The following is a 26,709-nucleotide window of genomic DNA, read 5'->3' as shown; positions in this document are numbered from 1 at the left end:
CGCCCCCCCCGCGCCGCGGTCGCCCGGCTCCGCACGGCGCTCGCCGCAATCACAGCGGCCGTGGCGGCGACTCCTCTGCACGAGCTGGTGAGGGCGGCGGGCTGCGCTGCGCTGCGCTGTCCGGGGGCTCCGTCCAGGGGCTCTGGCCGGGGAGGGGAGGACGCGGGGTTCGCCTGAGCGAAGGGAGCTGTGAGCAGGGGACGGCCCGTTTCTCTCCGCTGCCCGGCCGCAGAGGCAGAGGCGGGGAAGCGGCCCCGCCGCCTCCCCGGGGAGCGACCGAGGGTGCCGGTGTCCTTCCCGGGCTCCGAGCGCTGCCGGGCCCCCGCCGCTTCGCCCGGCGCCCCGTGTGGCCCTGGGGCTGGTACGCCTGGCCTGGGAACTGCGTTCGATCCCTCCGTGCTGGAAGAGGGACCGGCTCAGAGCGGCTCCTTCCGAGGGGCACTGCCCAGGGCTGGCAGAGGAGGGAGATGGGGCAGTGGGGGAGGAAGCAGTGGCAGCAGCTTACATTTAATCACCAGTAATACATTTTTAACGGGAGAAAAGATGGAGTAACTATTTACGGGATTTCTGCGGAGAGCTGGGAATGCCTGAAAGGCGCTGCGCTGTGGCTGGTTGTTTATAGCTGGTGGACAGCCCTGCCGTAGCGTGAGGCTCTGCTTGGAGGTAGTAGCACCACTAGTTCTCAGTTAGGATGGAACAACACTGTGTTGGATGTCTGTATTTGCGAGTTAGCATAAATATTGTAGCCAAGATCTGAAATGCTAAGATAAACCATAGCAAAAGACATGTGGAGTGCAGGAATCTTGTGTAATATCACACTGGAATTTCTGCATAATAACTTCTGTAGAATTTAATTCTGTCCGTGCTTCCAACATTTCCATGTTTGCTGAGCAGACATTCTTACCCTTACCTGACTTACTTTTTTACCCTTATACCCCCTATGCAACTCAAGCAATTTAACACAATTATTACTCATGCAGCGTTGCAGTATCTCTTTTTTCTGTTAAAATGTGATGGCAGAGGCTTTGTACATATCTGCAGACAGATAAGAAAGTAAATAGCAGAAGCAGTTTTATTGAAGCCTTATGGTCTGCTAGATTTGAATCTGGGTTTTTTGAAACATGTAGAGAAAAAAATCCCCTAATCCGGGTGTATTAACTTATCACCATTCTAGGAATGATTTTGGTTTTTTTTTACCCTCAGGTAAATTGTACCATCTCTGCTGCTGAGAAAAAAACCCTGCAAACAGGAGAATGAACTTTAGTTGTAATTACTTTTAAATACATTTATTTAACATCAAGAATTATTCTGAGTTAACTAAAAAATCATGGGTTTTTACAGTAAAAGTGGCTTATACATCTTCAGTAGATGTCTAAACAGAAATATTTTACTACAAGTTCTAATCATACTACGCCCGTTCATAGAATGGTTACTAGCAGACTTTGTAAGGAAATGTTTTGCAACAGGGACAGTAATCTCCTTCAAAATGTACCATGACAGAATTTATAGCAATGAAGATTTTTTTCTCTCTACAACACAAGTGCAGAAAGAAAATCAGATTATTTGTGCAGGGGCCTAATCACAGGTTTAGGTGCTTCTGTTTTTGTAGCAGCCAGCACAGCTTGTGGGTGGAACATTGCTGGCAGAACTGTGGACATCAGTTTCCTGTGAGGAAGACTGTCACATATTTTGTGGAAATCAGCATCTAAGTGGCAGGCAATATGCAAGCACTCTGTGGAGAAAGGAACTGTGGCTTGATTTGGGAAGCTCAAAGGCTAGTAGTTATAAGAAGTGAGCTGTTAAGAAAGACTTCACAGAAGAGCTTTAGTGGTCATCTGACCAGCTTAAGGCTGTTATTTTTCAGCAAGGTTACTGTTAGTGTACTTCTCATGCAAGTAAAATAGAGATATGGTTTCTGTTTATACAGCTCTTGGAGACTGTGTTTAAGGTATTTCGAGTGCAACCCACTGAAGTGTCAATATTGCTTTAAAAGCTAGTAGAAAATACTTGGATCAACTCAAAGCCCTTTCTTTAGAGTGCTATCCTGTTCTAAGAGTATTGATCTTAAAGGACTGTTTCCCAAAGGAAAGTTGTGAACTCAGGGAGCAGGCAGTTGGCTGGAAAAATTGTTCCAGCTACAGCCAGCCATTTCCAGGTGTGGGCTTTCCTAAGCATCCCTTTCTTATCAAGTCAGAGATGTATGCTAGCTATCTAGTGGGAAGTGGTCAAAGCACCTCTGTCAGGACAGACTGGTTTTAAGAGTGAATTGTTCTGCAAGAGCCACTGTCACAGACATCTTTTCACTGAAAATCTCTCTTTAGGATTTTTCCTTCTGAGAAGCTAAGAGGCTTCAGACACAGAATGTAAACAATAGTTATCTGCTGCTGTAGAATGCAACAAGTCCACCTGATTGGCCCATCTTAGATGTTTATAATTAATGGCCAATCAAGGACCAAGCTGTCTCGGACAGAGTCCAAGAGAGCTGCCTTTTTATCATTCTTTTCTATTCTTAGCTTAGTTAGCTTCTGGGAAAACCTGTCCTTCTCTTTCTTTTTAGTATAGTTATAATGTAATATATATATATCATAAAATAATAAATCAAGCCTTCTGAACATAGAGTCAGCATTCTCATCTCTTGCCTCATCCAAGAAGCCCTGTGAACACTGTCACAAGCCACCCAATTCTGGATGTGCTTCTTCCACAGATTGTGCAAAGTGTGCAGCAGCCTTACCTGCGTGTGTGCATGGTGGTGTGATGCTGAGCCCACTGCACTGATGGGCCTTTATGCTGGCACGGTCTCCAGGCAAAGTTAACTCTTCTGTCAGACAGACTAGACAGAGCTGATCAAATCTTAGGATATTTTGTAGATCAACCAAAGCTCCAAGATTGTCTTGTAGCGAGATTTTAGTTTTTCCACACAGTCTTCATCTGCATGTGATGTAGTATTGATTGCATGTGATGGATCTTCAGAGAAAGGCTTTTTCTGTACCTGTGGTAAGCTGGTCAGCTGAGTTGCTCTCTCTTAGTATGACTTGAAGACAAAGCATGTGATGGGGAGCTTTCTCTTCTCAACTGTAGGTCAGGAACTCATACAACACAACCCTGAACACAGCCTTTTAAATTGCCCACTTGCACTCAGAGGCCTTCTTTAAAACAAGTAGAAATAGGTGTGTGTGTGAGTCTATTTCTTTGTTTGATCATCATTTGTTTGTTTGTTAGGTTTGGTTTGGATTTTTTTTTAAGCAATAGTTAGAAACAAACAATGAAGACCCATTCTCACTGCCCATGTTTAAACCTATTTTAAGTGCTGCTTAGAGAAATTCAGGGAGCTGAGCATTTATTAGTTACAGTGTACTAGTATATCTGTTTTTTTTTATTTCCTCCCTTGTTTCTGGTGTTAATTTGATTTAATTATAGTATAAGAAAAGACAGATAAGAGAGATTATATGTCATTAATTTGTGCCAAAGGGAGGTTCTTTTCTATTCTAAATTATCCATGACAAAATATGTATGATATGCTAGTACAGTGCAATGTTTCTTGGTGTTTATGTTTTTTTCCTGGGTGTTCTGCATCAGTCACAACTTTTGTCTCAGCAGAGGAGAGAAATGTGAAGGCCTAGATACCCTTGTACTACCTGGAAGACTCTTGAATCCCTCATGGAGAGACTGCCTGAGGTAGCTAAAGTCTCTGTTCTGATGTGGCCCAGGGGTTTTCTGTGATGGGGCTGTTGGCAGGCAGGGTGCAGTGCTGCTGTGGGTACACCTGTGCTACCTGTGTGTGGCAGGTACCTGAGAACTGTGGATCCTTGTGAGTGTAGTCAGGAGTGTGAACTCACCAGGAAAGACAATCCCATCAAACTGTTTCCATTTGGCTGGTATATCAGTAACTGATAGTGGCAGGGACTGTTTCCATGTGATGGATGTGTGTGCCAGGACTTCCCTTAAAATTAGCCATCATGTTAAATGGCCTGGTGAACAGCTGGCACCAATGCAGTTTCTGTTGATATGCCCTGGATTCTGATGAATGCTATCTCAAAGAGCTAAGCGTCATGTGAAAGGATCTCCAGCACTTACCTGGACCATTAACTTTTTCTTTTTTTTTTTTTTTAACGTAACCATAATTCATGTTATAGTTGGAGAAATGTTATCAGACAGACACTGAGCTCTGAGAGATCTGTGTGCAGGAAATTCAGCTCAATATTCCAGTAAGTCAAACTCAGTTAAGATTCATAAGCAGATTGTCCAAACAATACTGATCTTCTTTTCTTGCCTAATATTTCAGGAGTTAGATATACCTGAAATTGAATATTGGAAATGAATAGGCTCATTGGCCTGTGGCCTGTAGTGGCACTTTACAGAAGTTCTATACAGGTTGGTTTGAATTTTAGCCAGGCTGTAGGCAACAGAATAGCCAGATTTTATGGATGTTGTAGACACAGTGCATCTTCAGCACAGTATGCTATTTGTCTTATCATGTGAAGAAGTGACAAGATAGATCAGGCAGAGTTGCCATACAAAGCCGCATTCTTTGGCAACAATGACAAAACTTTACAATTCCAGCTCAACATGGGAGAGTATAACCATCTAATAAAAACTCTGCTTATTCCTTCATATCTGCTTGTGTGCTGAAGAAGCTAATAAGTCAACAAACCTTAAGTTGTTAAGTTACTGTGTATTATTCTTGCTCCAAGTGTTACAGGCAGTGACAGGAGTGGCTTTTTCCTGAAAGATAAGTTTTTGGAAGAAGCAGTTTCATAACAGTTAATGTTTGGTTCTGTTTAGATCATCAAGACTTTCTTACTTTGTGCTCTAAGGCTACCCCAACTTTTAAATATGTATATATAGTATAATATACGCATATATATATTTTTTCATACTACTGCCTGCAAGACTAAATCTTCATGACCAGTGAACCCATGCTGTGTGTTAGTCTTCTCTGAACACAACTGCTCTGGAGAGGATCTGGCTGCTTCTCTATTCCAGCCTCATTTGAGTGGCTGCAGATGGGTGGTTTTGAGTGGGGTACTGAGGGTGACTTTGGTACTGTTCACTTGGTTTAGTGATTTTGCCTTGTGACTGTGTTGAATGGTTTGGGGGTTTCCAGCTTTTATTCTAGAGAAATCCATGTTAATGTAGACTACTCTGCCTCTTACTGCAAAACCTCTTCCATACCTAGAAGCAATTATCTACTTCCAGGATCTTGTGTTTGTGAGTAGGGAGGTGTAAAATCCCATTTCCCAGTGCATGAGGAAATGTGTAATCTTTATGCACGTGCCAGGAGCATGCAGTTCTTCAGGGGAGTTTGCTTTTAGAGTTTCACATCAGATGCAGCAGACCCGAGACTGTGACCAGTAAATGGAACCTGCCTGCCCCCCTGAACCCCAATTCAAAAAGCAGATCTTAAACCTGTGATTGGAAGTGGCCAGATAGTTTGCTTGTAGAGTAAATGCTTTACCAGACAATCAGGGTGCTCAGGACATTCACTAGCAAGGACTCTACTTTAGTCCTCTCAAGAAAGTAGAAAGAGCCATTTCTGCATGGGCTCAAACCACCCCCTGTGCTTTGCTTTTCTAAATTTGTCATTCACAGGCTCAGATGTATTTTTCTCACTGTGCACCATGTGCAAACACTTAACCATTGAGGAAAGGGGGCAAAATGCTGCTCTTTCATGTGGTAGTGGTTCACATTTGCTCTCCACTAGCATAAAAGGTTGCACAAATAGCGTGAGGCTCTCACAGCCTTCACTTCCCCCCAGCCCCTGCAGTTAGGGCTGCATCTTGTGCAGAACAGTGGAATGGCCTCTTTCCACCCTCTTTGGTATTGTGGGCACAGAGAGCTTTTGTGACACTCTGACCTTCCAACTCCCCACCACTTTTCCATGTCTTCAGTATCCTACATCACCTGGGATTTGACTCAGTAATGATGGGGTAATTGCCAGTGAGTGGAAATCAGGGAATCACATAAGCAGAGACCAAGAGAATAGTTTTAATCTGAAAGAGTTTTATCTGTGAAGCAATTGATAGTGAGGCTTTCTTTGTATTTGAGACTTATTCATTGCCAGCTACTATAGAGTGAAACAACTGGAGGGAGCTGAACAACTTGGTTGTCCTATTCAGAATTGCTTTCAGTCAGATTTGAAAGCTGACAAAAAGCTATTGTAACTAGTAGCAGCTTGGTGCTAAAGGAAGATATGACCCAAAATTGTACCATGGGTTAAATGATCTGTAAAACACACAGAAAAACCCCACAACCAAGAAAAGCTTCTAGTTGGGATATGGCTTTGTTTAGCATTTTTTTATTGGCTGATGTCCTCTCATTTACTTGTCTCAAAATTCTTCATTAGGAGAATTTACTCCCATTTGTGGAGTAAATAAAGAAGAGAGATGATACTGAAAGCAGTTTTTCTGCTGGGCTGTGCTCTGGGCATCAGCACATTCCCTATGGAAGAGCCTGAAGATGGAGGCAAGCACTGGGTGGTGATTGTTGCAGGTTCCAATGGCTGGTACAACTATCGTCACCAGGTAAGGATCACATGCTGATGCTGTCCATGCTCCAGAAAATGCCAGCTCCCAGACTTGCAGGAAGGTGGTAGCTGCCTATCATCTAGACTGGTTTAGACCTTCTGTCATTTGAGCAAGTGCTTCTACTTCCAGACTCCCAGGTGTGTGAAGTTTTCAAAGCAAACAGCAGCAAGGTTTGCTCAGAGCCTGCTCTTAGTTATTTTTGTTACCACCCCAGGAATTCCCTTCCACTACTCCTTTTTACTTTGTGGGTTTTTTTTTTTTTTTTTTGTTTGTTTTTTTTTGCATACAACTTTTTTTAGCCTCTAACCTCTTGAAAAAGCTGTCATTACCAGAGGAGAAGTATTCTTCCTCTAATCACACTTCTGCATCCTGGGAGACCTGTGCCTTTTAGGGTAAATACTCTATTAGTAACTAGGCTAGAAGATCTAACCCCAACTTGCAGTTGTACAGAGGCTATCTAGAGGTAAACCTCATTTTGAGACACATGCATGTTTCTTTCCATTTCTTTCCTCTTTTCATTATGTTACGAGAAGCTTCCTTCTAGTTAAAAAATCTCTGAAGGCTGCAAATGCATTATTATGTTTGAGGAGTGGAGGACATACGGAAGGGGGATCTTTTTAACCTGAACCAGTTTGCTGACTGTGTTCAACAGCACGGCCTCAGCATTAAGTTGGCACAACAAAGAAATGGTACAGCAGGGTTCAGGGAACAGTGAGTGGCAGAAAGAGGAGGAAAGGGAACAGGAACTCCCAGTCCAGTGCTGCTGGGAAAGCCAGTGTGTTGTGAAACTGTGGGCTGAGCGTGGGTGTCACGATGGACAGGATTAAATCCAAGTGACTTAATTCTGGTTACGTTCAAGATTTATAATCAGCAGTCAGGAAACTTCTGCAGCACTTACCCCTTGGGGAATTGCTGGACAATCCCTTAAACAGATTAATCTATGTAAATGCTATCTTTGCTCTAAATTTGCAGGTTGGCTTTCCTGGAGAAAAGGATCAATTTAATTCTGATTTGTGTGTACATTTATATATTTCTAAATGCTAGAAAAATAGTTTATTATAGTATTGTTGGTTAAATACCAGTGTACAAAATCAGCATTTTTAAAACTGAATAGTATGAAATGTACTGGTTGAATTGCTGAATGCTGGAACTTTTAAAGTATGTACTATTTTTAATGTAACTGCCTGTAAAATAGAGAGAAGCTTCATCCTCTTGGTTGATTGAGGAACAAATGAGCCTTCTCTGTGTTAGGCACCCTGGGGTTTGTGTATGTTTCTTCTCCTTCTAGGCTCACAATCACTTTAGAACTTCCAGCACAGTGATGAGCTTAAAACTAAATTAATCAGACTGACAGTCTTGTTGCATCTGAAGAACAACCTGTCACTGGCAAGTGCTAGCTAAACACTTTGACAAACAGGTTTTAGGGACTTTCCTGGCTCCTTACACTGTAGATATCACCTCATAATTACAGTTGGAATATTACAGCCTTAATATAAACAATTCCTATTTAAAATTAAATCTTGAAGAAGAGTTTTAAAGTTGAAATTGGGAAACAATGATGAAAATACTACTGCTGTACTTGATTACTGCCTGTCTTGGAGTGTCTAAATGTAATTACTGAGTTGTGCTCTTTTTGTTGCTATTGCTGTATAACCAGTCTAGCTGGCTCCCTTCCATTCTAGGAGGAGTTACTACCACAACAATAAATCTTTAAATAAAATTACAATTTTGAAGCTGTGGCTCATGAGAATTCCTTTACTCAGTTGCCTGCGCACAGTTTTTAGTCTCTCTGTAAGTGAGCCTGCAATTGGCAAGTGCTTCTGCCAGGTAAAATAGGGTTATGAAGAACTCAAGATCCACACTTAACATATTTGTGTCCAACAGTGAGTGAATCTCTGTAACATGCTAGTTTCACAGAAGCCTATTAACTTTTGAGTGTGGTCATGCTTTGCAGATAGTTACTAAGTAATTTCTTTTCAATGTTAGAAAAATGAGAACAGGATTTCTTTAAATACCTAATTTTGAAGATCATGTCAACTAACAATGCACAATATCTGCCATGTTGAATTGTTCTGAATTTAAATACTAGGAATCTCTGTTTTTTAAACTGCCACTTGCTTCAGGTATTAACATTTGGAAAGAAGAAAATTAGAACACCAATAATAATCCTATTAAAGTTATAAAAGCAGCATTGTAAAAGAGTCTGTATGAAGGATCCTTCACAATGAGGCTGGGTTCTTACTTGCCTGTCCTGAGCAAGATACCGTGCATCTTAACTTGTTATGAAAAAGCTCAATTCCCACAGGATGCAGCACAGCAGCAGGTTCTGCCTAGTGCTAATGCTGTTCTGCCTAGTGGCCTTTTTTGGTCAGTCTTAAGGGCCTGGTGGGTGTGAGCACACATGGTAGCAGTGACATGTGGTGAGACAGACCCAGCAGTTAGTCATGGGAAATCCTCTCATGTGCGACCTGAAGTGTCATCCAGACAAGGCTGCCTTGGGTATTAAAAAATTGGAGAAATTTGTTCCAAGCAAAACAAGCAGAATCACAGACTTTTAGGAGAGTTATTCAGAGGAGGAAAGATGCTACAGAAATCTGAGGAGTTCTAACAGATTTCTGAAAATATTATGCACACTGATCACCCTGTCTTGGTGTGTTAGGGTTCCCTACCTTCCAGAGGCAGACGCAAAAACATTTTAAGTAATTAAATTATTTGCCAAAGTCACTTACAGAGGAACCAGGAATAGGACTTGGTCTTTCACTTCTGTGCTTCAGAACACATAGTGAACACACATAGAAACACATGGTATTGTTCAGTACAATCATACCTGTGCTATAAGAAATCAAAGCAGTGCTACAGAATTGCACGGTTGTGTAATTTTTTTGCTTTCCAAGGGAGAAACTGCAGAGGAAAATATATTGTACTCTAGTTCATTTCACTCCTGCCATCATCCTTCTTCCCCAGAACTTCTCTGACCTAGCCTGTGTACAAGTGGATTTGTAGATATGTTCCAGTAAGTAGTTATTCAATGTGGCTTTTTTTTTATTACAGGACTTGTTGCTATTCCCTTCATGCAACCAAGCACTCATAATGTCCCTTTGTAATTTGAGAATTCAGCAGACACATCTCTGGGTTTCAGTTGCTCAGTTCAGCTGTCCAGGGTACAGTTAATACATGATGTTGCATATTTGTATTACGTTTTTATTTTGTGAGCTCCAGTTGTTTTCATGCTGCCTGCTTCAACATGATCAAAATGTACTGTATTGTAATTATCTGGTGGTAATGTGTTCATGTGACTGAGCAACCACAAAAGCAGAAGAAATAGATTACCTATTCAAATATACCTCATTTCAAACATGCTGCACACTGTACAGACCCCAGGAATAATAAGTTTGTAAAGACTTTGCAGACCCAGGAAACACCGAGTTTGCACCTGTAACCTCAAGGAATCCGAAACTTTGCTTAAGACTGGTTATTTAGATGTCAGTAGTCAGGATCCACTGTCAGTACAAACCAAGGATAGAAAGGAGAAAAACCACCATTTGTGCCTAATATGAGCAAGATTCACACTCTGCAGGCAGTTGCTTCCACTGTGATGGCTGAGCTGGGACTTCTTCCTAATCAGGATGACCTAAACTTGTCGTACACATTTATCTCATCCAGTTCCTAAAATAAAATTTAAGTGTTTTGTTTAGTATAGAGCCCAGTGTGATAGGCTTGCTGTCATTGCAGGGCTAGCTTGTACATTGCTTTGTGCTTGTGGCTTCTCAGTTCTTTGGCATTTTTGTCCTTATTTTAGTGGTTTTGATTAGAGTTGCTTGGGCTGTGGAAGGGCTATCAGTGTGCTCCTCTCTGCAGTTACTCTGGCTTCTCTGTAGCAGCTTTCCATTATGAGACTGGCTACTGTTCAAGAATACTCCCCCTGTTCCTAGGGAAAGTGGCTCAGCTCTCTGCTGCTCAAAGAGCTGGATAAAATACCTCTGGAAAGCTTAGTGGCATACGTGAGCAAATACGGTACTAAATGCTTCTGACAGATTTGGAGAATGACTCAACAAGCTAGTTCTCATTAGAAAAAATAGTGTCTGGCTCTTCTGTGTGATGAACATACCAGCTAACTCAAATCTAAAGCTGGCTTCACGTCAGATCAGAAGAAGAGACAGACCCATGCTTCCTGGATGCTCAAATTCACATAGTTTGTGGAAAAGCCTGATGTGAAACAAGAGTCTTACTAAAGATGGAATGCATCCTCAAGAGAAGAGCCAGACTGAAAAAGTCTGGCAAAATTACAATTAAAATTAAAACTAAAAAAATATGAATTTGTATACATGAGTCTGTTTTCAGTTGTTGTTTTTAGTCTTACACTTACTGAGCTTTGTGGGTCAGAGACTGTATTTATTCAGTGTCCTAGACACTGCCAGCCAGAGCAGTATCTTATTCCAGGACAGTATTAAATTCTCCTCTCTTTTAGGTAACAGACACTAAGGCTGCCTTAGCCTTCAATTAACATTTCTTCACTGTACTTAAAAAATTTAAACTGAACTCTCAGGAAATCTTTCCTAAATTCTTGATAGTTATATCTTTGGGCAGACTCACTGATGTATGTTTAAGCAAAGGAGTAAGACATGGCTGGCATTTCAGACATATTCTTCTACTTTGTTTGTATATTAGAGTTCATTCTTGTTTAGGCTGTGACATTTCAGCACAGCTGTAGTGGGAATTGTGCTGCTTTAAGGTAAAGCTGACAGTTCCTTTCAGCCATGAACCTAGCAGTCATAAGACAAGAAGTAACCAATTTCACACAAGTCCAAGCTTTTCCCTTTAGGAACTATTTATGCAAGCTTGTGTCATAAACAACTTGATTTTTCCAAAAATCCCCCCAGGCAGTTTGCTTAAAAGCTGTGTCATTCAAATGTGTAAACAGCTATATGGCAGAGGAAAATTGGGGTGTCAGGAAAACAGAGTAATTCACTCTCTGATCCCCATGCTTTCAAAATCTAGGAGTTAATCATTTAAGCAGCTCTTCCATCAGAATTTGCTGATGTAGCGAAGGGTTTAGACTAGCTAAGGAGTGAAAGGTCTAAACCATGCCCTTAACAGTGTCCATTTTGGAGCTACCCATAAGGTCAGTGTGCAGCAGGAGCTGTATAGCTGCACCTTTTCCTGTGCTGTGTGGGACAGCTGCAGCTTTTCCCGTGCTGATCTGGGGCAGCCCCTCAAATCGCAGTCACAGAAACGTGATTTAGTGACAATTTATCCAGTAAATGTTCATAGCACGCATTTCACATGTTAAACCATCAAGAATAATACTAATAAGAGATCTGAAACCAGTGAACAGCTGTTTCTTCTAGAGTGGTTTACAGGTGCAGACATGCCAGAAATATTTCATAGAGAAGCAGGGTCAAATAGCAGTATTTGAGAGGCGGTTAGACATCAACAGGAAATACTCTACATACACCTCCCTGCTCTAGCTGCAAACTTTTTTATTCTGGTTTTGTAGAGATTTTTGGGGTTTTTATGTGTACACAGGGACTAATCACGAGCAATATCAAAGGTGACTAATTAGGTCAGCTAATTCTGTGCAATAAACCCTGTTTACTCATAACTGTCCTGCTTTATTCAATGGAGTTTTAGTAGGAATGCATGTTTTTGCTGCTCTAGGCTTTGCTGGTGATATCATTATGCTACCAGCAGTTCCTTTAGCAAAAGCCTTAAAAGGCTGGGACAACCCCCAAACAGGCATAAATTGAGATTGAAGGGAATTGACTGCATTGATCTGTCTTCCTTTACAGTAGGGATTTTGCTAATGACTACTGTTTGCTAAGACAGGACATACTGAGCAAACAGTGAACGAACCAGAAGGAAGGAGAGGAAACCAAAACCTGATAATATGTATTTACAAAGTTTAGCTTAATTTGGGCACTTAGGATCAGTTGAAACACCTCCAAAGTCCCTACTGGCCAGCCACGTGTCTGTGGGAGCACAGACACTTGCTGATTGAATATGGTGATACTGTATCACTGCATGCCTAAGCACTTCCCTGTTGCCAACCTGTGAAGGTTCCTGTCAGCATCACAGAGGTGTGGGATATTTTGAGAGTGAGAAGGGATCTATGATCTACTCATCAATCAGTGTAGAGAAGCCCTGATTAGTGTTTTCTTCTGCTTCTGCTTGGGTTGCTTGTGAAAATCAAATATGTTCTCAGTCAAACCTGTGCTCTTCTGTTTCATATTATATGCAATACCTTCCTAACTGTTTAACCTCAATGTTTTGACTTGTTGAGGCAGCAGCTGGTATAATGACATGCAAGGAAATGGAAAACTAATTGGGAGATTGTCTGGGATGGGTGGAAGAGAACCTAGACTGCTGACCTGCAAAGTAGGAAATAGAACTGCTTTACTAAGAACAGTTTAACATTTAGGGTTAAATCTCACATAAAGAGATTTTATTGTTGGAGAGTTCGTTAGCATTGACTGTGCCTCACCCTTCACAGAATCTTGTACAACTATCTTCTCTTTTCATTTTTATCTGCACTTAGAAGACCAAGGATTATAAAGTTACAGTATTTTACAGTGTCCTTTTGGTTAAACTAAGGAAAATCACTAGTACTCCTAAGTAATCTAAACAGACACTGGTCTACTTAAACCACATCAATTTGGTTTCCAAGTTAGCAAATTAGATTAGTTCAACACAAGTAAGCTTTAAAGCTTGCTTCCTGCCTGCATTTGGAGTGTGCATTTGTTAGATGAGATCTCTTCCATTAATCCTGCACAGCTTTTCCTAGCATTTGGTGGGTTCTAGTTCTCAAGTTTAGGAATGATTGTTAATGCCCCATTAGGGCACTCAGGGACTGTAAGTTTTGAAGAAGAGAATCATTTGGACTGGGGTTACTAAGAAGTTAGCATTCTGATAGAACTCTGCATTTACTTTACTGTATTTACTGCATTTACTGTAATATCACTTTAATGGGTGTTGTTATTTCAGTGTCACGGGAAGATGGTTCTGTAAAGAAAATATGCTTATTCATATCCTGTACAAATCAGCAAAAGAGCCTGAATAGAATTTTTGCAATTCTGTTTTCCACTGAAATCTGATGTGCACTGAATTAGTTGCTCTGCAGAGTAAGAAATATGTAATTAAAAAGAAAATATTCCTTAAACCAAATTCTCATCTCATAGTAAAGCAAGATTTAATAAAATTTTTGCATAGATGAGATTGGTAAACAATACTTGCTTAAGGACAGCCTTCAATCTTTGGTTGTGCAGGCTTGGTGCAGAATTAAGGGAAATTGGTGGAAATCCAACTCTTTTTGTCTGCTTGGCACACTTTGGATTTCTCTGCAAAGAAAGGTTTTTTATTTTCTGCAGAAGGTTTTTATTTTGATTTTTTCATACAATGGAGAATATTGCTGAGAGCTGCATGTTAAATTTGTTATCTGTACCAAGTCTGGAGTAACTTCTGGTTTCTGTTTAAATAAGAAATCAAAATAGGTAATGAGGGAGAGATATTAATCATAGTCTCTACTATTAATGCAACTGCTTCTAATTAAAGAAGAGCAATGAGCTCTGGTTTAACCTGTGCATTTCAGCTTTCTAGCAACCCTCAGTCTCTTATATTGGAATGAAGTTTGTTTTGGTCAATAGCCTGCTCTTAGGTCTGAAAAGCTATTTTGCTTTTGGTATCAAAGGTAAAATTTCTGTTAAAACTAGTAATGAAAATTTGCTTAATTTCAGGCAGATGTGTGCCATGCCTATCAGATTGTACACCGAAATGGAATCCCAGATGAGCAGATCATTGTCATGATGTATGATGACATTGCTGATAATGAGGAGTAAGTGATGAACATGCGCTGGTCACAAACTGTATGGTTACTACAAACATGCTGTGGTCACCAGCGTGTTTTGAGTTTGTAGTAGTTTTGAAAGAAAAGCCCTTAAAACCACCTGTGATACGCATAGAGATGTCAGCCATCAGCACAATAATTCTCCTTTGAAATGTGCTCATGAGCTTCCTAAGCCTTAGAACACAGCTCAGCATCAGCTGTGGCACTGAGGACTGCAGAGCTTTGTTATAAGAGTAAGGGCTCTTAACTCCCAGGCATAACAGTGTGCAGCAGATAAATAACCTAAACTTGTGAACAGAGGGGAGGTCTGTGTGCAATTTTCAGGGCTTTTTTGGAGGATATTATCAGATTAATTCCCAGCATTCAATGAAGATGGGTAACAGGTCCCATTCTGGGTGACACTCTAGAGCATATCATTGCTTCCTGTATGACACAGTTAATTTATACAGCCTCTAATTCTCAAATAACTTCCCCCAAAATCAGCACAGCAGCACTGGGAGCAAAGTGTTAAGGGGAATAAAGGCAAGACTGCAAGGAGAGAAATGATAGAGACCATCCATCTACATCTCCAGATTAATTGACATGATCTGAGATAGAATACTTGAATGTACTCTGAGGGTAAGATCACCTGAGACAAGTATATGTAACTGACTGAAGTGCAAAGCCCTTTATATTCTGAAATCACTTAATGAATATGGTGCAAGTTCCTGTACTCTCAGGTGAGCTGACTCCTGTTGTTCTAAGGTCATTGCATGGCATGTGGCTAATTATTCCTATTTATGTTCCATTTACCTTTCAGAAATCCAACCAAAGGCATTGTCATCAATAGACCTAATGGCTCAGATGTGTATGCTGGAGTGCCCAAGGACTATACAAAGGAGGTAGGAACAAAACCCCTTTCCCTGTGGTTCAGCATTATCCAATGTCTGAATAAATTCTTTCACCCTGTAGCTTACACTCCAAAAATGCACATAATATAAAGCATCAAGTTTATTTACCTGCATGGTTTGACATGAAGTTTGGTTTGACGTAAGATGAATATAGACAATAGATTCTTTGAAGTGAAGCATTGGTTATCAAAGTGAACCTTTACACTATTTCCATGCTGACAAATGAAATAAAAGGAAGGAAGGTCTTGGATTGTAAATGTTGTAACTCAATCTGAAAAACAGCTGTGTAAACCTAACTGTTTCATTAAATCAGTACAGTAATCCAGTGACTCCGTGATTTCATGATTCAGCAGCCAAGTGAGTCATTAGATAAAGATGTATTGAAAAGGATGGCCAGCTAAATTTGTCATCCATGCTTGATTTTAACTTTAGGAAGCCATCTTTCTAAATGAAGATTTTGTTGTTTTTATTATCAGATCTAACTTTAATCTTCTCAAATCTGTAGGATGTCACTCCTAAGAATTTTCTTGCGGTTCTCAGAGGAGATGGGGAAGCAGTGAAGGGGGTGGGATCAGGAAAAGTATTGAAAAGGTAAGAGAAGTTTAATTTAGAAAATAATTGCATGTGTAGTTATTAATTGACACTGATTTCAACAAAAGAATAAATTAGAGCAACTTAAGAATCCAGCAAAATTATTGATGGCAATTTCAGGTCCTTCACATTACAAATACAGTGGTTCTAATTTCTTAAACTATGTGTCACAAGAAAGGAACTGCTGATATTTGACTGATTAAGGTATAGAAGTTCTAGAGGGTAGATTAACTGTATTAAGGTATTTGTTATTTAGACTATTATCTTTTTCAAGAATGGCAGTTCTAAGATAGTGTGGCTAAACTCTGGAGACTTCTGGAAAGGATTTTCCAAGGCTTATTTTAATGTACATGAACAGTTTTATTAATCAGCAGAAGACTTAGGTCAAACTCAGGCTGGACTTAGCAGTGAGTGGCAGAGGAACAGAGAGAGCTTAACCAGCTCATCAGCTGGAAGAATTGCATGTCTAATCCCAGCCTTATTCTTTGTAGCACATGTACAGTTATTGAGGCTGAGTATAAATCATAATTCCATTCCTAATGGAAGTGGAATTATGGTTTATAATGAATGAAAAAAAAAATCTTTGTGACTGAAAAAGTAATATGAGCAATTAAACTTGTAAGTGATGTATTATGCTTAAATTATTTGTAAACTAAGCTACAGAAATGATTCCAAGTTTTGCAATATTTTAATATATGAAGAATATTAAGTTATAGATTGACTGAGTGCAATGTAAGATTTATAATTAATGGTAGTTTATAAAGGCTTATATAATTTAGATGATTCAAGAATGTAGTTAATACATTTCAGTGCCTAATAAGAAATCTTCTTGGAAGGATACCTGATGTCAGTTATTCATCTTGTTTCTACCGAGTTTGAGGTGTAAAAGTATGATGCTGCCTTACTAAGTTGTACCACATTTCTGACTATTGGTTAAGAGCTATATCATATATTTTTCTGTGTACAAGAATGACTATAAAACCTTTAAGAATTTAAATTCAACCATTTGGAAGGACTAGCCTCATTGAAGAAAAACTGTGAAGTCTATCTTCATATGACAGTTGATTTTAGAGGCATAGCAATGAAACAGAACAGAAGAATCCCACCCTGGCACTGAGGAGAACAGTAAAAAAGGAGGAGCAGGACAATAGTCAAATAAGTTACTGCTGTGAATTGTTTGAACTTCATCCTTAAATGCTGAGGTTGAAAATGATATATGCAACACATATAGGCAAAACGTTAATAAATTACTGCACATTACCAGATTGTGCAATTCTAGTATCTGGAATGAGTCAAGGGGTGACTATGAAGCAATTTTTGTTTTAAAAAAATGTACATCTGGACACACCTCACTTGCAAAAGCTTGATGTTCCTGTTCAAATAAGGGAGTAGCTACACAAAGGACCAAAGTCTCTTAATGTACTCAGGGAGACAACTTGAACCCACAAATAAAAGTCTTAATTGTTTACATTCCACCTGGGTCAAATTTTTTGCATTTAGGATCAAGAGCAGGAAGCCAAAAAATAACACCAGCCCTTCTTTATTAGGCTCTGTTTGAATTTTCAAGTGACCTGACTTTTGCTGTTGGGTGGGACAAGAACTGAATTATCCTTTCCCTGGGAGGCTTCCAGATGGACTTTCAGGTGGTGCCCCTAACCAGTAGGTTACTGGCCAAACAGAAGGCTGGACAATGTTTCCTTGAGCTGCTGCAGTTGCATCTATTTGCTGTGAGGAAAGAGCAAAAGCAAGTAAAGGTTTCTGGAATCTGGTACAGAGGAACAGAGGAGGGCCTGGACACTCCTTCTGATCTTTTTACACACTTTATGTTTAATTGTCCCTGAATCCAGTTTAAAAGGAAAATCCTTTGCAGATCTGGCTGTTAGGCTAAGACCTTTCTGTCAGCCAAACATGATCTATTTGATTTAGGGTGGAATCAGACTGTACAGCAAACTGTACTACTCAGATGTGAGGGTGTCAGTGCCTGTGAGTGCTCAGTGCTCAACTGACTGCAGAGCCACGGGTGCAGATGCCAGTCTGGCCTCATGAGTGCCTGTGTACATGCACCAGTTCCTCATGGAGCTGGAGGCTGACACTGCCTGCTGATCTGTGTGGCTGATTATGGCCACAGCAGTCCTTACACATGCCTCAGGTTCTTAGCAAAGAGGTTTTTATTATTTATCCTTGTGTTAATGGTACCTTGGTATAACTTAGTTAGAAAAGCATTCCTTTTTTCCAGACTTCTACAAATGCCCAGAGTATTAGCAATTCTTCACATAGCCATTAAAAACCAATTGTGTTTCCACCATACCCTACGTAACAGCCCCTGTTTCAATCAGTTTACAGTTTGGAATGTGAAGAGTGATTGCCATATTCTCCATGTTTGAGGGACTATATCTTTGGTTTTGTTCCTTTTGTGGGCATTTCTTCTAATAAGGATCCAAATGAATATGCTTGGGAGAAAAAAATTTACCAGGAGGAGGAGGTGCTTCAGCTCTATTATTTTCAGATAAGGACATGTCTTAGCACTGAGAAGTAGATGAATGTTGTTGTACTGAAGATTAGGTTGGAGTAGTTAAAAAGACTTTGTTTGCAATTTTTTCATTACAGTGGTCCCAAGGATCATGTGTTTGTGTATTTCACTGACCATGGAGCTCCAGGACTTCTGGCTTTTCCTGATGATGATGTAAGCATTTTGGGAATAACACAAAACCCATCATTTTAGTGACATACTAAAATAATAACAAATAAATGTAAAACATGAGAATATTTAGTGCACTGCTATATTGAGGGGAGAGGCCAAAAAAGAGCATTCTTCTCCTGATCACTGTATTTTGGATTTTTTCCAGTTAGAATCTGTAACATTCAGTTGAAACTTAAGTTATGTCATTCCATAGTCAGGCTGCTTCACACAGGTGTGACTTGGCTTTCTGGTGCACTATACATCTCTTCTGGGACCATTGCTCATCTTTTCCAGAGTGCTAAATGCTAGAATTTTATACTTCAGAAGGGCAAAGGACTGGATAAATTTATTGGGAAAGTAGTGTACATATTCACAACAGTTAGTATTTATTCTTGAGTGAATTGTGTGTCTATTTTTCTTATTTTACAGCTTCATGTGAAAGACTTGAATAAGACTATTTGGTACATGTATCATCACAAGAAATACCGGAAGGTAAACAAGCATACCAGAAATTCTGAAATTAAAAGAGCAGCTGGCATGGAAGAGAGATGTTTTTATTTTGAGAATTGGCTCAAAGTAGGAGGAATCTGTTACATGCAGTTGAATTTGCATTAGGATTTTGCAGTTGAAAGGATTGATCTGCTCCAAATTTCCCATAAATGGTTTATTTGTTTTTGCAGTCAGTGTTCATATGTAGTGTAACTGCTGTTTGCTAATGCTGTATATTCTGGCTAGAAAAGCAACATCTGTAACTGCTGCACCCCATAATTTATACCTGACTCTCTTCCTGTGCTTTGTTCACTTCACTCTTTACTGTCTTTACAGGAAGTTTGTATATACCTCATGTTTTTCTTACAGTCCCTTATTTAGTTTAAAAGACTGTATATCTTGTCAGAAAATTCTGTGAATTTATTTCATCACATTGCTAATAGCAGAGAAGTTACTGTTTTGAACATTTTACTGGTGCTTTTTTTACGCAGTTCTTTGTGGCAATGTCTGCTATGGCTGGCTGTGTTTAGGAACACACAGCTGGCATCAGTTCCAGAGACACTACAATCAATACTAACACCTTGCTGTGCCTATAGAGTGACTGTGTGTTTGATCTGTGCTTTGTACAATAGCCAGTAGATCCCTGTGCATTCTGTAGAGATGAATAACACCTTTTCATTATTATTCTTTCCCCTTTCTATGGAGTTTAATTCCTGAAAATAAAAAATTAGCTTTTCTTTTGTAGCACTATGCATAGCTTTTGTTTCAGGAATAGCAGTACAGGCCAAGTAGCTACACCTAAAAAGCACCTAACAAGTTTTCTCCATTTCCTCATGGAATTTCTTAAAGTCTCTGATTTATTTTTGTATTTTATAGATGGTCTTCTACATTGAAGCATGTGAGTCTGGATCTATGATGAATCATTTGGCTGATAATATCAATGGTGAGCAGTCAGTTAACTTACTGGACTTAAATATCACAACTTGTCCCAGACCTTGTCCCAGACAAGTACTGACTGTGACAAGAATAGGTTCAAGGCATGTTTATGTAGAATTTTAGTGGGGGAGCACAGGAAAGTAATACTTTCCATTTACAGGAAGTTCCTTTTAGTAGAGTCTTACAAAAGACTGAAAAGGCTTTCAGTTTCTCAAAAATGAGAAGTTGAAAAAGTATTTCTTTTCAGGAACCAGGTGGTTGCCCTGGTTATACAGACATTTCTCAGCCTCAGCAGTGCTAACAGGTGTGAAGTTCCTGCTCTCAGTTTCATCAAGTAGCAAAGCAGATGTGAGACACCACTGCCAGGTGGATTTGCTGCACATTTGCACAACAACCCAGGATGTGGAACTTGGATTTTTTAGGGTTTCCAGGCTCTCTGCTGCAGAGCTGGAAGTTCAGCCTTAATTGGGATGAGGAATCACAACCTTTTGAAACAGCTGTTCCATATCAGGGAGAGAAGTGTTTGCTCCTGTGGTTTTGAAGATGTCATTGCAGAGGAGACCAGCCATGTCCATGGCATCCTGGGTGTTTGGCCCTGGGTGTGCTGCCTGACACCCACCAAGATTTCTTACAAACGGTTTTTCTTTTTGACAGGTAGCAGTTTCATGTTGACAATTGTCCAGACAAATGCTCAGTATTTTTTATAGTTTATTCTGTTAGAAATTTCCAGTCTGAGGACTCTGGTTTTACAACCAGCTCTGCCACAGAACTTAAAAAGGCAGAAAATTGACAGTTTATGTATTAGAGTACAAAGTTGTCTTTGGCAGCTCTCACCGATAAGCTAAGAAGTTTAACTGGTTACTTAGTAAGCATTTTGAAGGGTGCTAAGAGGAGCATTTTACTGCACAGATAAGATTCAATATTTTTTTTACTTTTGAGCTTTAGGTACATTCTGAGTAGAAACAACACAATAGCTCTATAAAATCATGTGGAACACTTTCACTTTAAAATATGGATTTTCCTTCAGTTACACAACTATGCTATGTATTAACTTTGGCAAAAAGCCAAAATTGCTTTTGTCTTGAGACCTGTCAATATGTGTTTACAGTATTTCTGTTGTCTTAGAGATGACTTACTGGGAACACTGTGCTCGGGACAGATGTAGGATTATTTTACTTTTGTCTCAGTGTAGAACATTATCCAACAAAGTATATTACTTAGAAGGTGGCATTATGTGGAAGTAAAGATGATTTTTAGGGGATTCCCTTCAAGTTTGGAGAAGAGATATCATTATTGTAATAAAGAAAATGAATGTATAGATAGTTGTTAGTGCACAATGCTCTCAGGCAGTTCTTGAATAATAGATTTTTCCTTCAGACAATTTTTAAACACTCCAGACCACATTTGGCAGCAAAGAAGAAGCACAGAGTGTGCTTAGAACAGCACTGAGGGTGACTGAACAGAATGATTAACATACTTCTTTCCTTCCTGCTATTTAGAAGTAAATGATTGAAAGGCAAAATACTTAGACAAATATATTGTGTGGAGCTAAGTATTAAATCATGGAGGGGCAAGGGGAGATTAAAAAAAAGAAGATAAAAAACCCTTACTGTTTGTATTACAGTTTATGCAACAACAGCTGCTAATCCCAAGGAGTCATCTTATGCATGTTACTATGATGATGAAAGACAGACTTATCTTGGGGACTGGTACAGTGTGAATTGGATGGAAGATTCAGATATGGTAAGTTACTGAAATAAATTTTCTTCATTTCGTGTATGAAAAAGATCACTAGGATTTTTAAACATAGCTCTTTTACAAGAGTTGTGAAAATATTTGGCTTTATGTGGGAACAAAATCAACAAATTAAGTTGGTAAAAGTATTTATCTACTACTTGGGACCATATATATAATCTTTATTTGTTTGGGCCACTGAATTTACTTCCAATACCAACTTTCAGAAATATTATTTCCTTTTGTTATTTATAAGATATAAAATATCTAAGATTTAAAATAAGATATAATTTATAATATAATTTATAATATTATTAGATAATAAGATATAAAATATCTTTTAGTTCCAAACTGACATAATCTTTACTTGCTAATCTGAGACCACATCTCCAAACATGTTAAATGAATTGGGCAATTCAGTAAGTTGTATGTCTGCTTCAGGGCTGCTTAAATATAGAACTGTGGCTAACCCACTTGTTAGTATAATGGAGACTGTTGTTAATGAAACAAACCTGGCATTTGTATGCTAGTCCACTCCCTTCTTGCCTATTTGCTGGGGAATGAGATTACTAAAAGCAATATGAGAATATGCTGTCAAATCTTCTTTTCAGTTTTTACTTCCATGTCTTTCAAAGGTTGTATAGCTCTTGTCCTATACATGCTTCTACTCACTGGCAGCTAAGACTCTTTGCAGTTTCCCTTGCATTTTTAGAATAGCCAAGTTTAACTATTTTAGACCTTATGGAACTTTCTTCATGCAGGAGGATCTAAGAAAAGAAACACTCCACAAGCAGTTTCAGCTGGTGAAGAAACGCACCAACACCAGCCATGTGATGCAGTATGGAAACAGAGTATGTATTTCACAGGGCTTCCTGCTCAAATGTATCTTCAAGCCTTTCTTACCCTATACTTTCATGCCTTAATTCAAACAAAAAACAGCTATAAACTGGCAGGGTTGATTTAGTAATTTTTAGTCATGAGCTATTTCTCTTAAAAGACCTCAGCATTTAAGAGGTGAAGATCCTGATGCTAAAGGAAATTAGCCTTGCATATGCATTAATGCAAGAAATCAGGGTACAAGTTGTCCTCCAAGCTCTGCCAGTGATTTGACACTTCAATAAAGAAAGGTATTTACCACTTCCCAGCATATTATGAGTATTAGTGAAATGTTAAAAAATACAATGGTCCCTCAAATGGGAAGAGCTAAGAGGTGATACAGCATTTACAATAGTCCCATTATGCAACAGATTAAATACTCATAAAAAAATAAGTGCAGTTACATAAGCTGGTTGCCTTTTTCCTTTTTCCCCCCAGTGAGTTTTGGAAATAAAGTTCCCTGATTTTTGTCAGCCTTTACCTCATTGTATTAAAAACCCAACATATGCATACACACAGACACATACACCTACAACCCTGTTACTTCCTTTATTTTCTCAAATAAAACAAGTTTAGAGATTTAGGTTTGCATGGCAGACAAAGACAAAACTGCCTATTGAGGGTGATTGACAATTTCCATCTGTTCCATTCCAAATTTACTTTTTATCTTTCAGAGCATCTCCTCCATGAAGGTGATGCAGTTCCAGGGCATGGGGAAGAAAGCTATGCCCATTTCTCTGCCACCTGTGGAAAACTATGACCTGACACCTAGTCCTGATGTGCCCTTTGCAATCATGAAACGAAAGCTGATGGCTACCAATGACATTTCTGAGGCTAAGAAGATTGCTGCAGAGATGAAAGCATACCTGGAGGTAAGAAAAGAAAAAACAATTGCTCATCAGGCCAGATTAACTTCTATCCTAAGAAATGGCAGAAGGAAAATCCCCAAAAGTCAAAAAAATTACTCTTCAGACTGGTAACCTCTAGCTGATGGTTTATTCTTCCTTTAGAATTCAATGATCTGTTCCATAAGGCACATTCAGTAGTAATTATCTAGCCAAAAGGTAAGCAAATGCAAAAGTCAGTCTCACAGCTTTTATTGGCAGGAAATTCCTCATCTGCATCCATAGGGATTTTTATGGGAAAACTTAATCTTTGGTGTTAGAGCAACTCATGTCTCAGTAGAACTGAAATATCCCAAATCAAATAGCTCCTGCAGAATGGAAGTCAGTATTCCCTGGTAAACAGTGGAAGGACAGCAAGTAATTTTGGGCTCCAGGAATCTTGACTTTCTGTCAGTTTTCATTTGAGTGTGAAGAGACAAGTGCAAGAGACTATGCTAAAAATAAATGGCAAAATTTGGTTCCCTAAAAAGCCTAAAAGTTAAAGGAAGATTAAAGAAAGAGAAATTTCATTCAAAGTCTTTAAATTAGATTTAGAAAAAGCATGTTTTAGGTTCTTTTTGTTTTATCTACAGGTGAAAGAATTCATCCAAGAATCCATGCGGAAGATAGTCACTGTAGTAACAGGATCAACAGAACAGAGCAAGCAGATTCTGTCAGACAGACTGACCATCAGCAATTATGACTGTTACCAGTCAGCAGTGAACCACTTCAAAGCTCATTGCTTCAACTGGCACTTACCTGTGGTAAGTCACTCATTGGATATAACCTGATAAACAGGCCACAAAAACTAGCACAGTCATGAGCACACCTGCAAAAATCAGCTTTTATTAAAAAGCTACCTTGGGGCAGTCATGCAGATTAGATTTGGAATAAGGGTAAGTAATTGCTTTTGGAGACAATTTTTACTACGCCTTTAGGTAAGCAAGAAGTTTACTAAAAAAACCCCCAAAATAATATGTAATTTTTACTAGTTGTGCTGTTGCTTCCATCAATTCCCTCCCCAGAAATCCCAGTGTTAAAAAAGTCATGTTGTATTTCTGCTTGAAACATCTCTGCTGACTAAACAGAAACAAACCATCACCACTATGAATTCATAATCTTGGTGCATTCAGATTTCTGTGTTATGATGTAGTATTATTCATAATTCGTTGCAGTAGCCTCACTGTTATTTCCATCATCTTGCTGAATTCTTGAGAACCACTTTTTCGTTTAGGGGCTTTATTACTGTTTGCTCTTCCTGGGATCCAAGTTGAGGATTCAAGTTGTGTTATTAGACTTCAGTTAAGAATAAGAAAGTCCTGATGGCAGGCAAGATAGCCTCTTTAGTGGATTTTTTGTTTTTGTTCTGTGGGATTTTAAGAATGTAATGGATTAGATGGTCTTGTGTATGGGGTCAATGTTCAGCACAGCTGAATTTCCTAAGTTCAAAGAAGTTAAATGGCTGAATTGCCTGAAGTTCAAAGAGCAAAGTGTGCAGAAAAAAGATCCATTTAGCCCAGTACTAGATCATCAGTTGAACACTTAGATATTATAGCAGCTCTAAATTATTTCCACTATTTAGTCTGGATAAACAATACCTGCTTTTGATCACTGAAATGATTAACAATGTTTGTTTATTTCAGTATGAGTATGCACTGAGACAGCTGTATGCCTTGGTCAACCTTTGTGAAGGAGGATACCCCATTGACAGGTAATGAGGTTCCCAGATATGCCCTGTAGTTTTAACTGTGGCTAGAAGAACAAAAGCCAATAGGCTGATAAAGCTTTATCCTAAAAGCTTCTCACTTGTTCTGCTCTTGTTATCATTTTGTCCATAAATCACTCTAAATTTAGAAATGTTTGTTTTGACAAACATCATTATTTGTTCCCTCCCACTCATAATGATCCATGTCCCCATAACCCTTTAATTTCATTACTGAGCCTCAGGGGAAATGACAGCCAGAGGATGCCACTGCACCACACAACATCAAACAAAACAGTATGACTGGTGCAAGGGCGTTGCCCTGTAACTCCTGCATCAGCTTACACTGAAGCCAGGCAGGGAACTGCTGTGTTTTCTGTGCCACCCCCTCAGCTGCTGGTTCAAAACACCACAGCACTGCTGGGTTCTGGTGATGAAAGAGAGTATGGTGCTATGTGTGGGGTAGGAAACAGGGAAGTAATGGTCCAGGCTGACCTCTGTCATGGTGCAGTAGAGCCAAGGGCAGCATGGTGTTGGAATTCTGTCTTAGGAATTTGTGGTAGAGGTTGGGATCCCAGCTTATGAGTCATGCAAGAGATGTAAAAGGGAGAGAAGAAAGCAGAAGGGTAGGGAATGTGAGGATGGACTGGTAGTTCAAAGAGTGTGTACATGCAACTTAGGAGGTGAAGAACTGCTGCCCCCACTCCTGAAGCCCACTGCAGTCAGTTTGGGAAATAGTTTGAGAGCAGAGTACCTGAAAAGTTATTCATCATTATTGTTCTCTGTTGCAGAATATGCCTGGCCATGAATCGGGTGTGCCTTGGGTATTGATGGAAACAACAGTCCTGAATGTAACCCTTGCTACAAGTGATAATTTTTCATAGCTGTCATAATCCAGACTTTATGTGCATGCAACCTGGAGAGAGTCAGACACTGTACTGGAACTGTGTTGGGAGCTGAGGCACCAGACCATGAGCAGTGCAGCACTTGCCAGTGCTCTCCCCTGCATCCCCACCTGCTGACAGCCTGCTGCTTTGAGAGAGGCATTTTGGCAGACCACCTGGAGCTTTCAAGATGGATAATTTTTTTCAAAGCACAATGCTCTTAGGAATCTCTGGATGAACACTACAAGCCACCTATGTGATTGCTAACTCCATCCTAAATCTAAACATTGAGTCATTAATTCTGGAGGGTTTTTTAAAATACTCTTGCTAACTCTTAACTTTTTAAAAGAAGTTAATGAATACCATTACAGTGACTAATTTGCAGATTGGTTGAAGAGTGAGGAAACCAAAGCTTGTTCTTTTAAGTTTTAACTCCTTAACAGTTTAAAGAAATTAGTTGCATATGGAAGCTGTTTGATGTGGACAGCACAGTTAAATGTTGAACAGTAAAAATCTTCGTGAGTAGAAAGCACTGTTTCCCAAAGAAAAACAGAAATATCTAATGCTGTAAATTTAGCACCAATATGCCCTAATTAATTGTGTATACTCACAAACCTGTGGGAAGTCATGGAGTACAGGAATTGCCTGTGAATAAAAATAAAGTTGACAGTTTCATCCA

At 39.5% G+C, this 26,709-nt stretch overlaps 1 protein-coding gene across 1 annotated transcript; it reads left to right on the top strand.

Moving 5' to 3' along the window:
* Positions 1-26,709, top strand: LGMN (legumain). The gene is made up of 14 exons (XM_036384637.2): positions 1-87; positions 6,344-6,521; positions 14,255-14,352; positions 15,164-15,245; positions 15,760-15,845; positions 18,453-18,528; positions 18,955-19,017; positions 19,891-19,957; positions 21,575-21,693; positions 22,446-22,535; positions 23,235-23,432; positions 24,038-24,208; positions 25,088-25,155; positions 25,938-26,709. Exons 2-14 carry the CDS (start codon positions 6,384-6,386, stop codon positions 25,975-25,977), a joined length of 1,296 nt encoding a protein of 431 aa, XP_036240530.1. The 5' UTR covers positions 1-87; positions 6,344-6,383; the 3' UTR covers positions 25,978-26,709.

This window comes from Molothrus ater, chromosome 6, assembly GCF_012460135.2.
Source record: "Molothrus ater isolate BHLD 08-10-18 breed brown headed cowbird chromosome 6, BPBGC_Mater_1.1, whole genome shotgun sequence".
NCBI classification, from domain to species: domain Eukaryota; kingdom Metazoa; phylum Chordata; class Aves; order Passeriformes; family Icteridae; genus Molothrus; species Molothrus ater.
The sequence above is the reverse complement of the archived record's forward strand: the minus strand, read 5'-3'. Positions and strand labels throughout refer to the sequence as shown.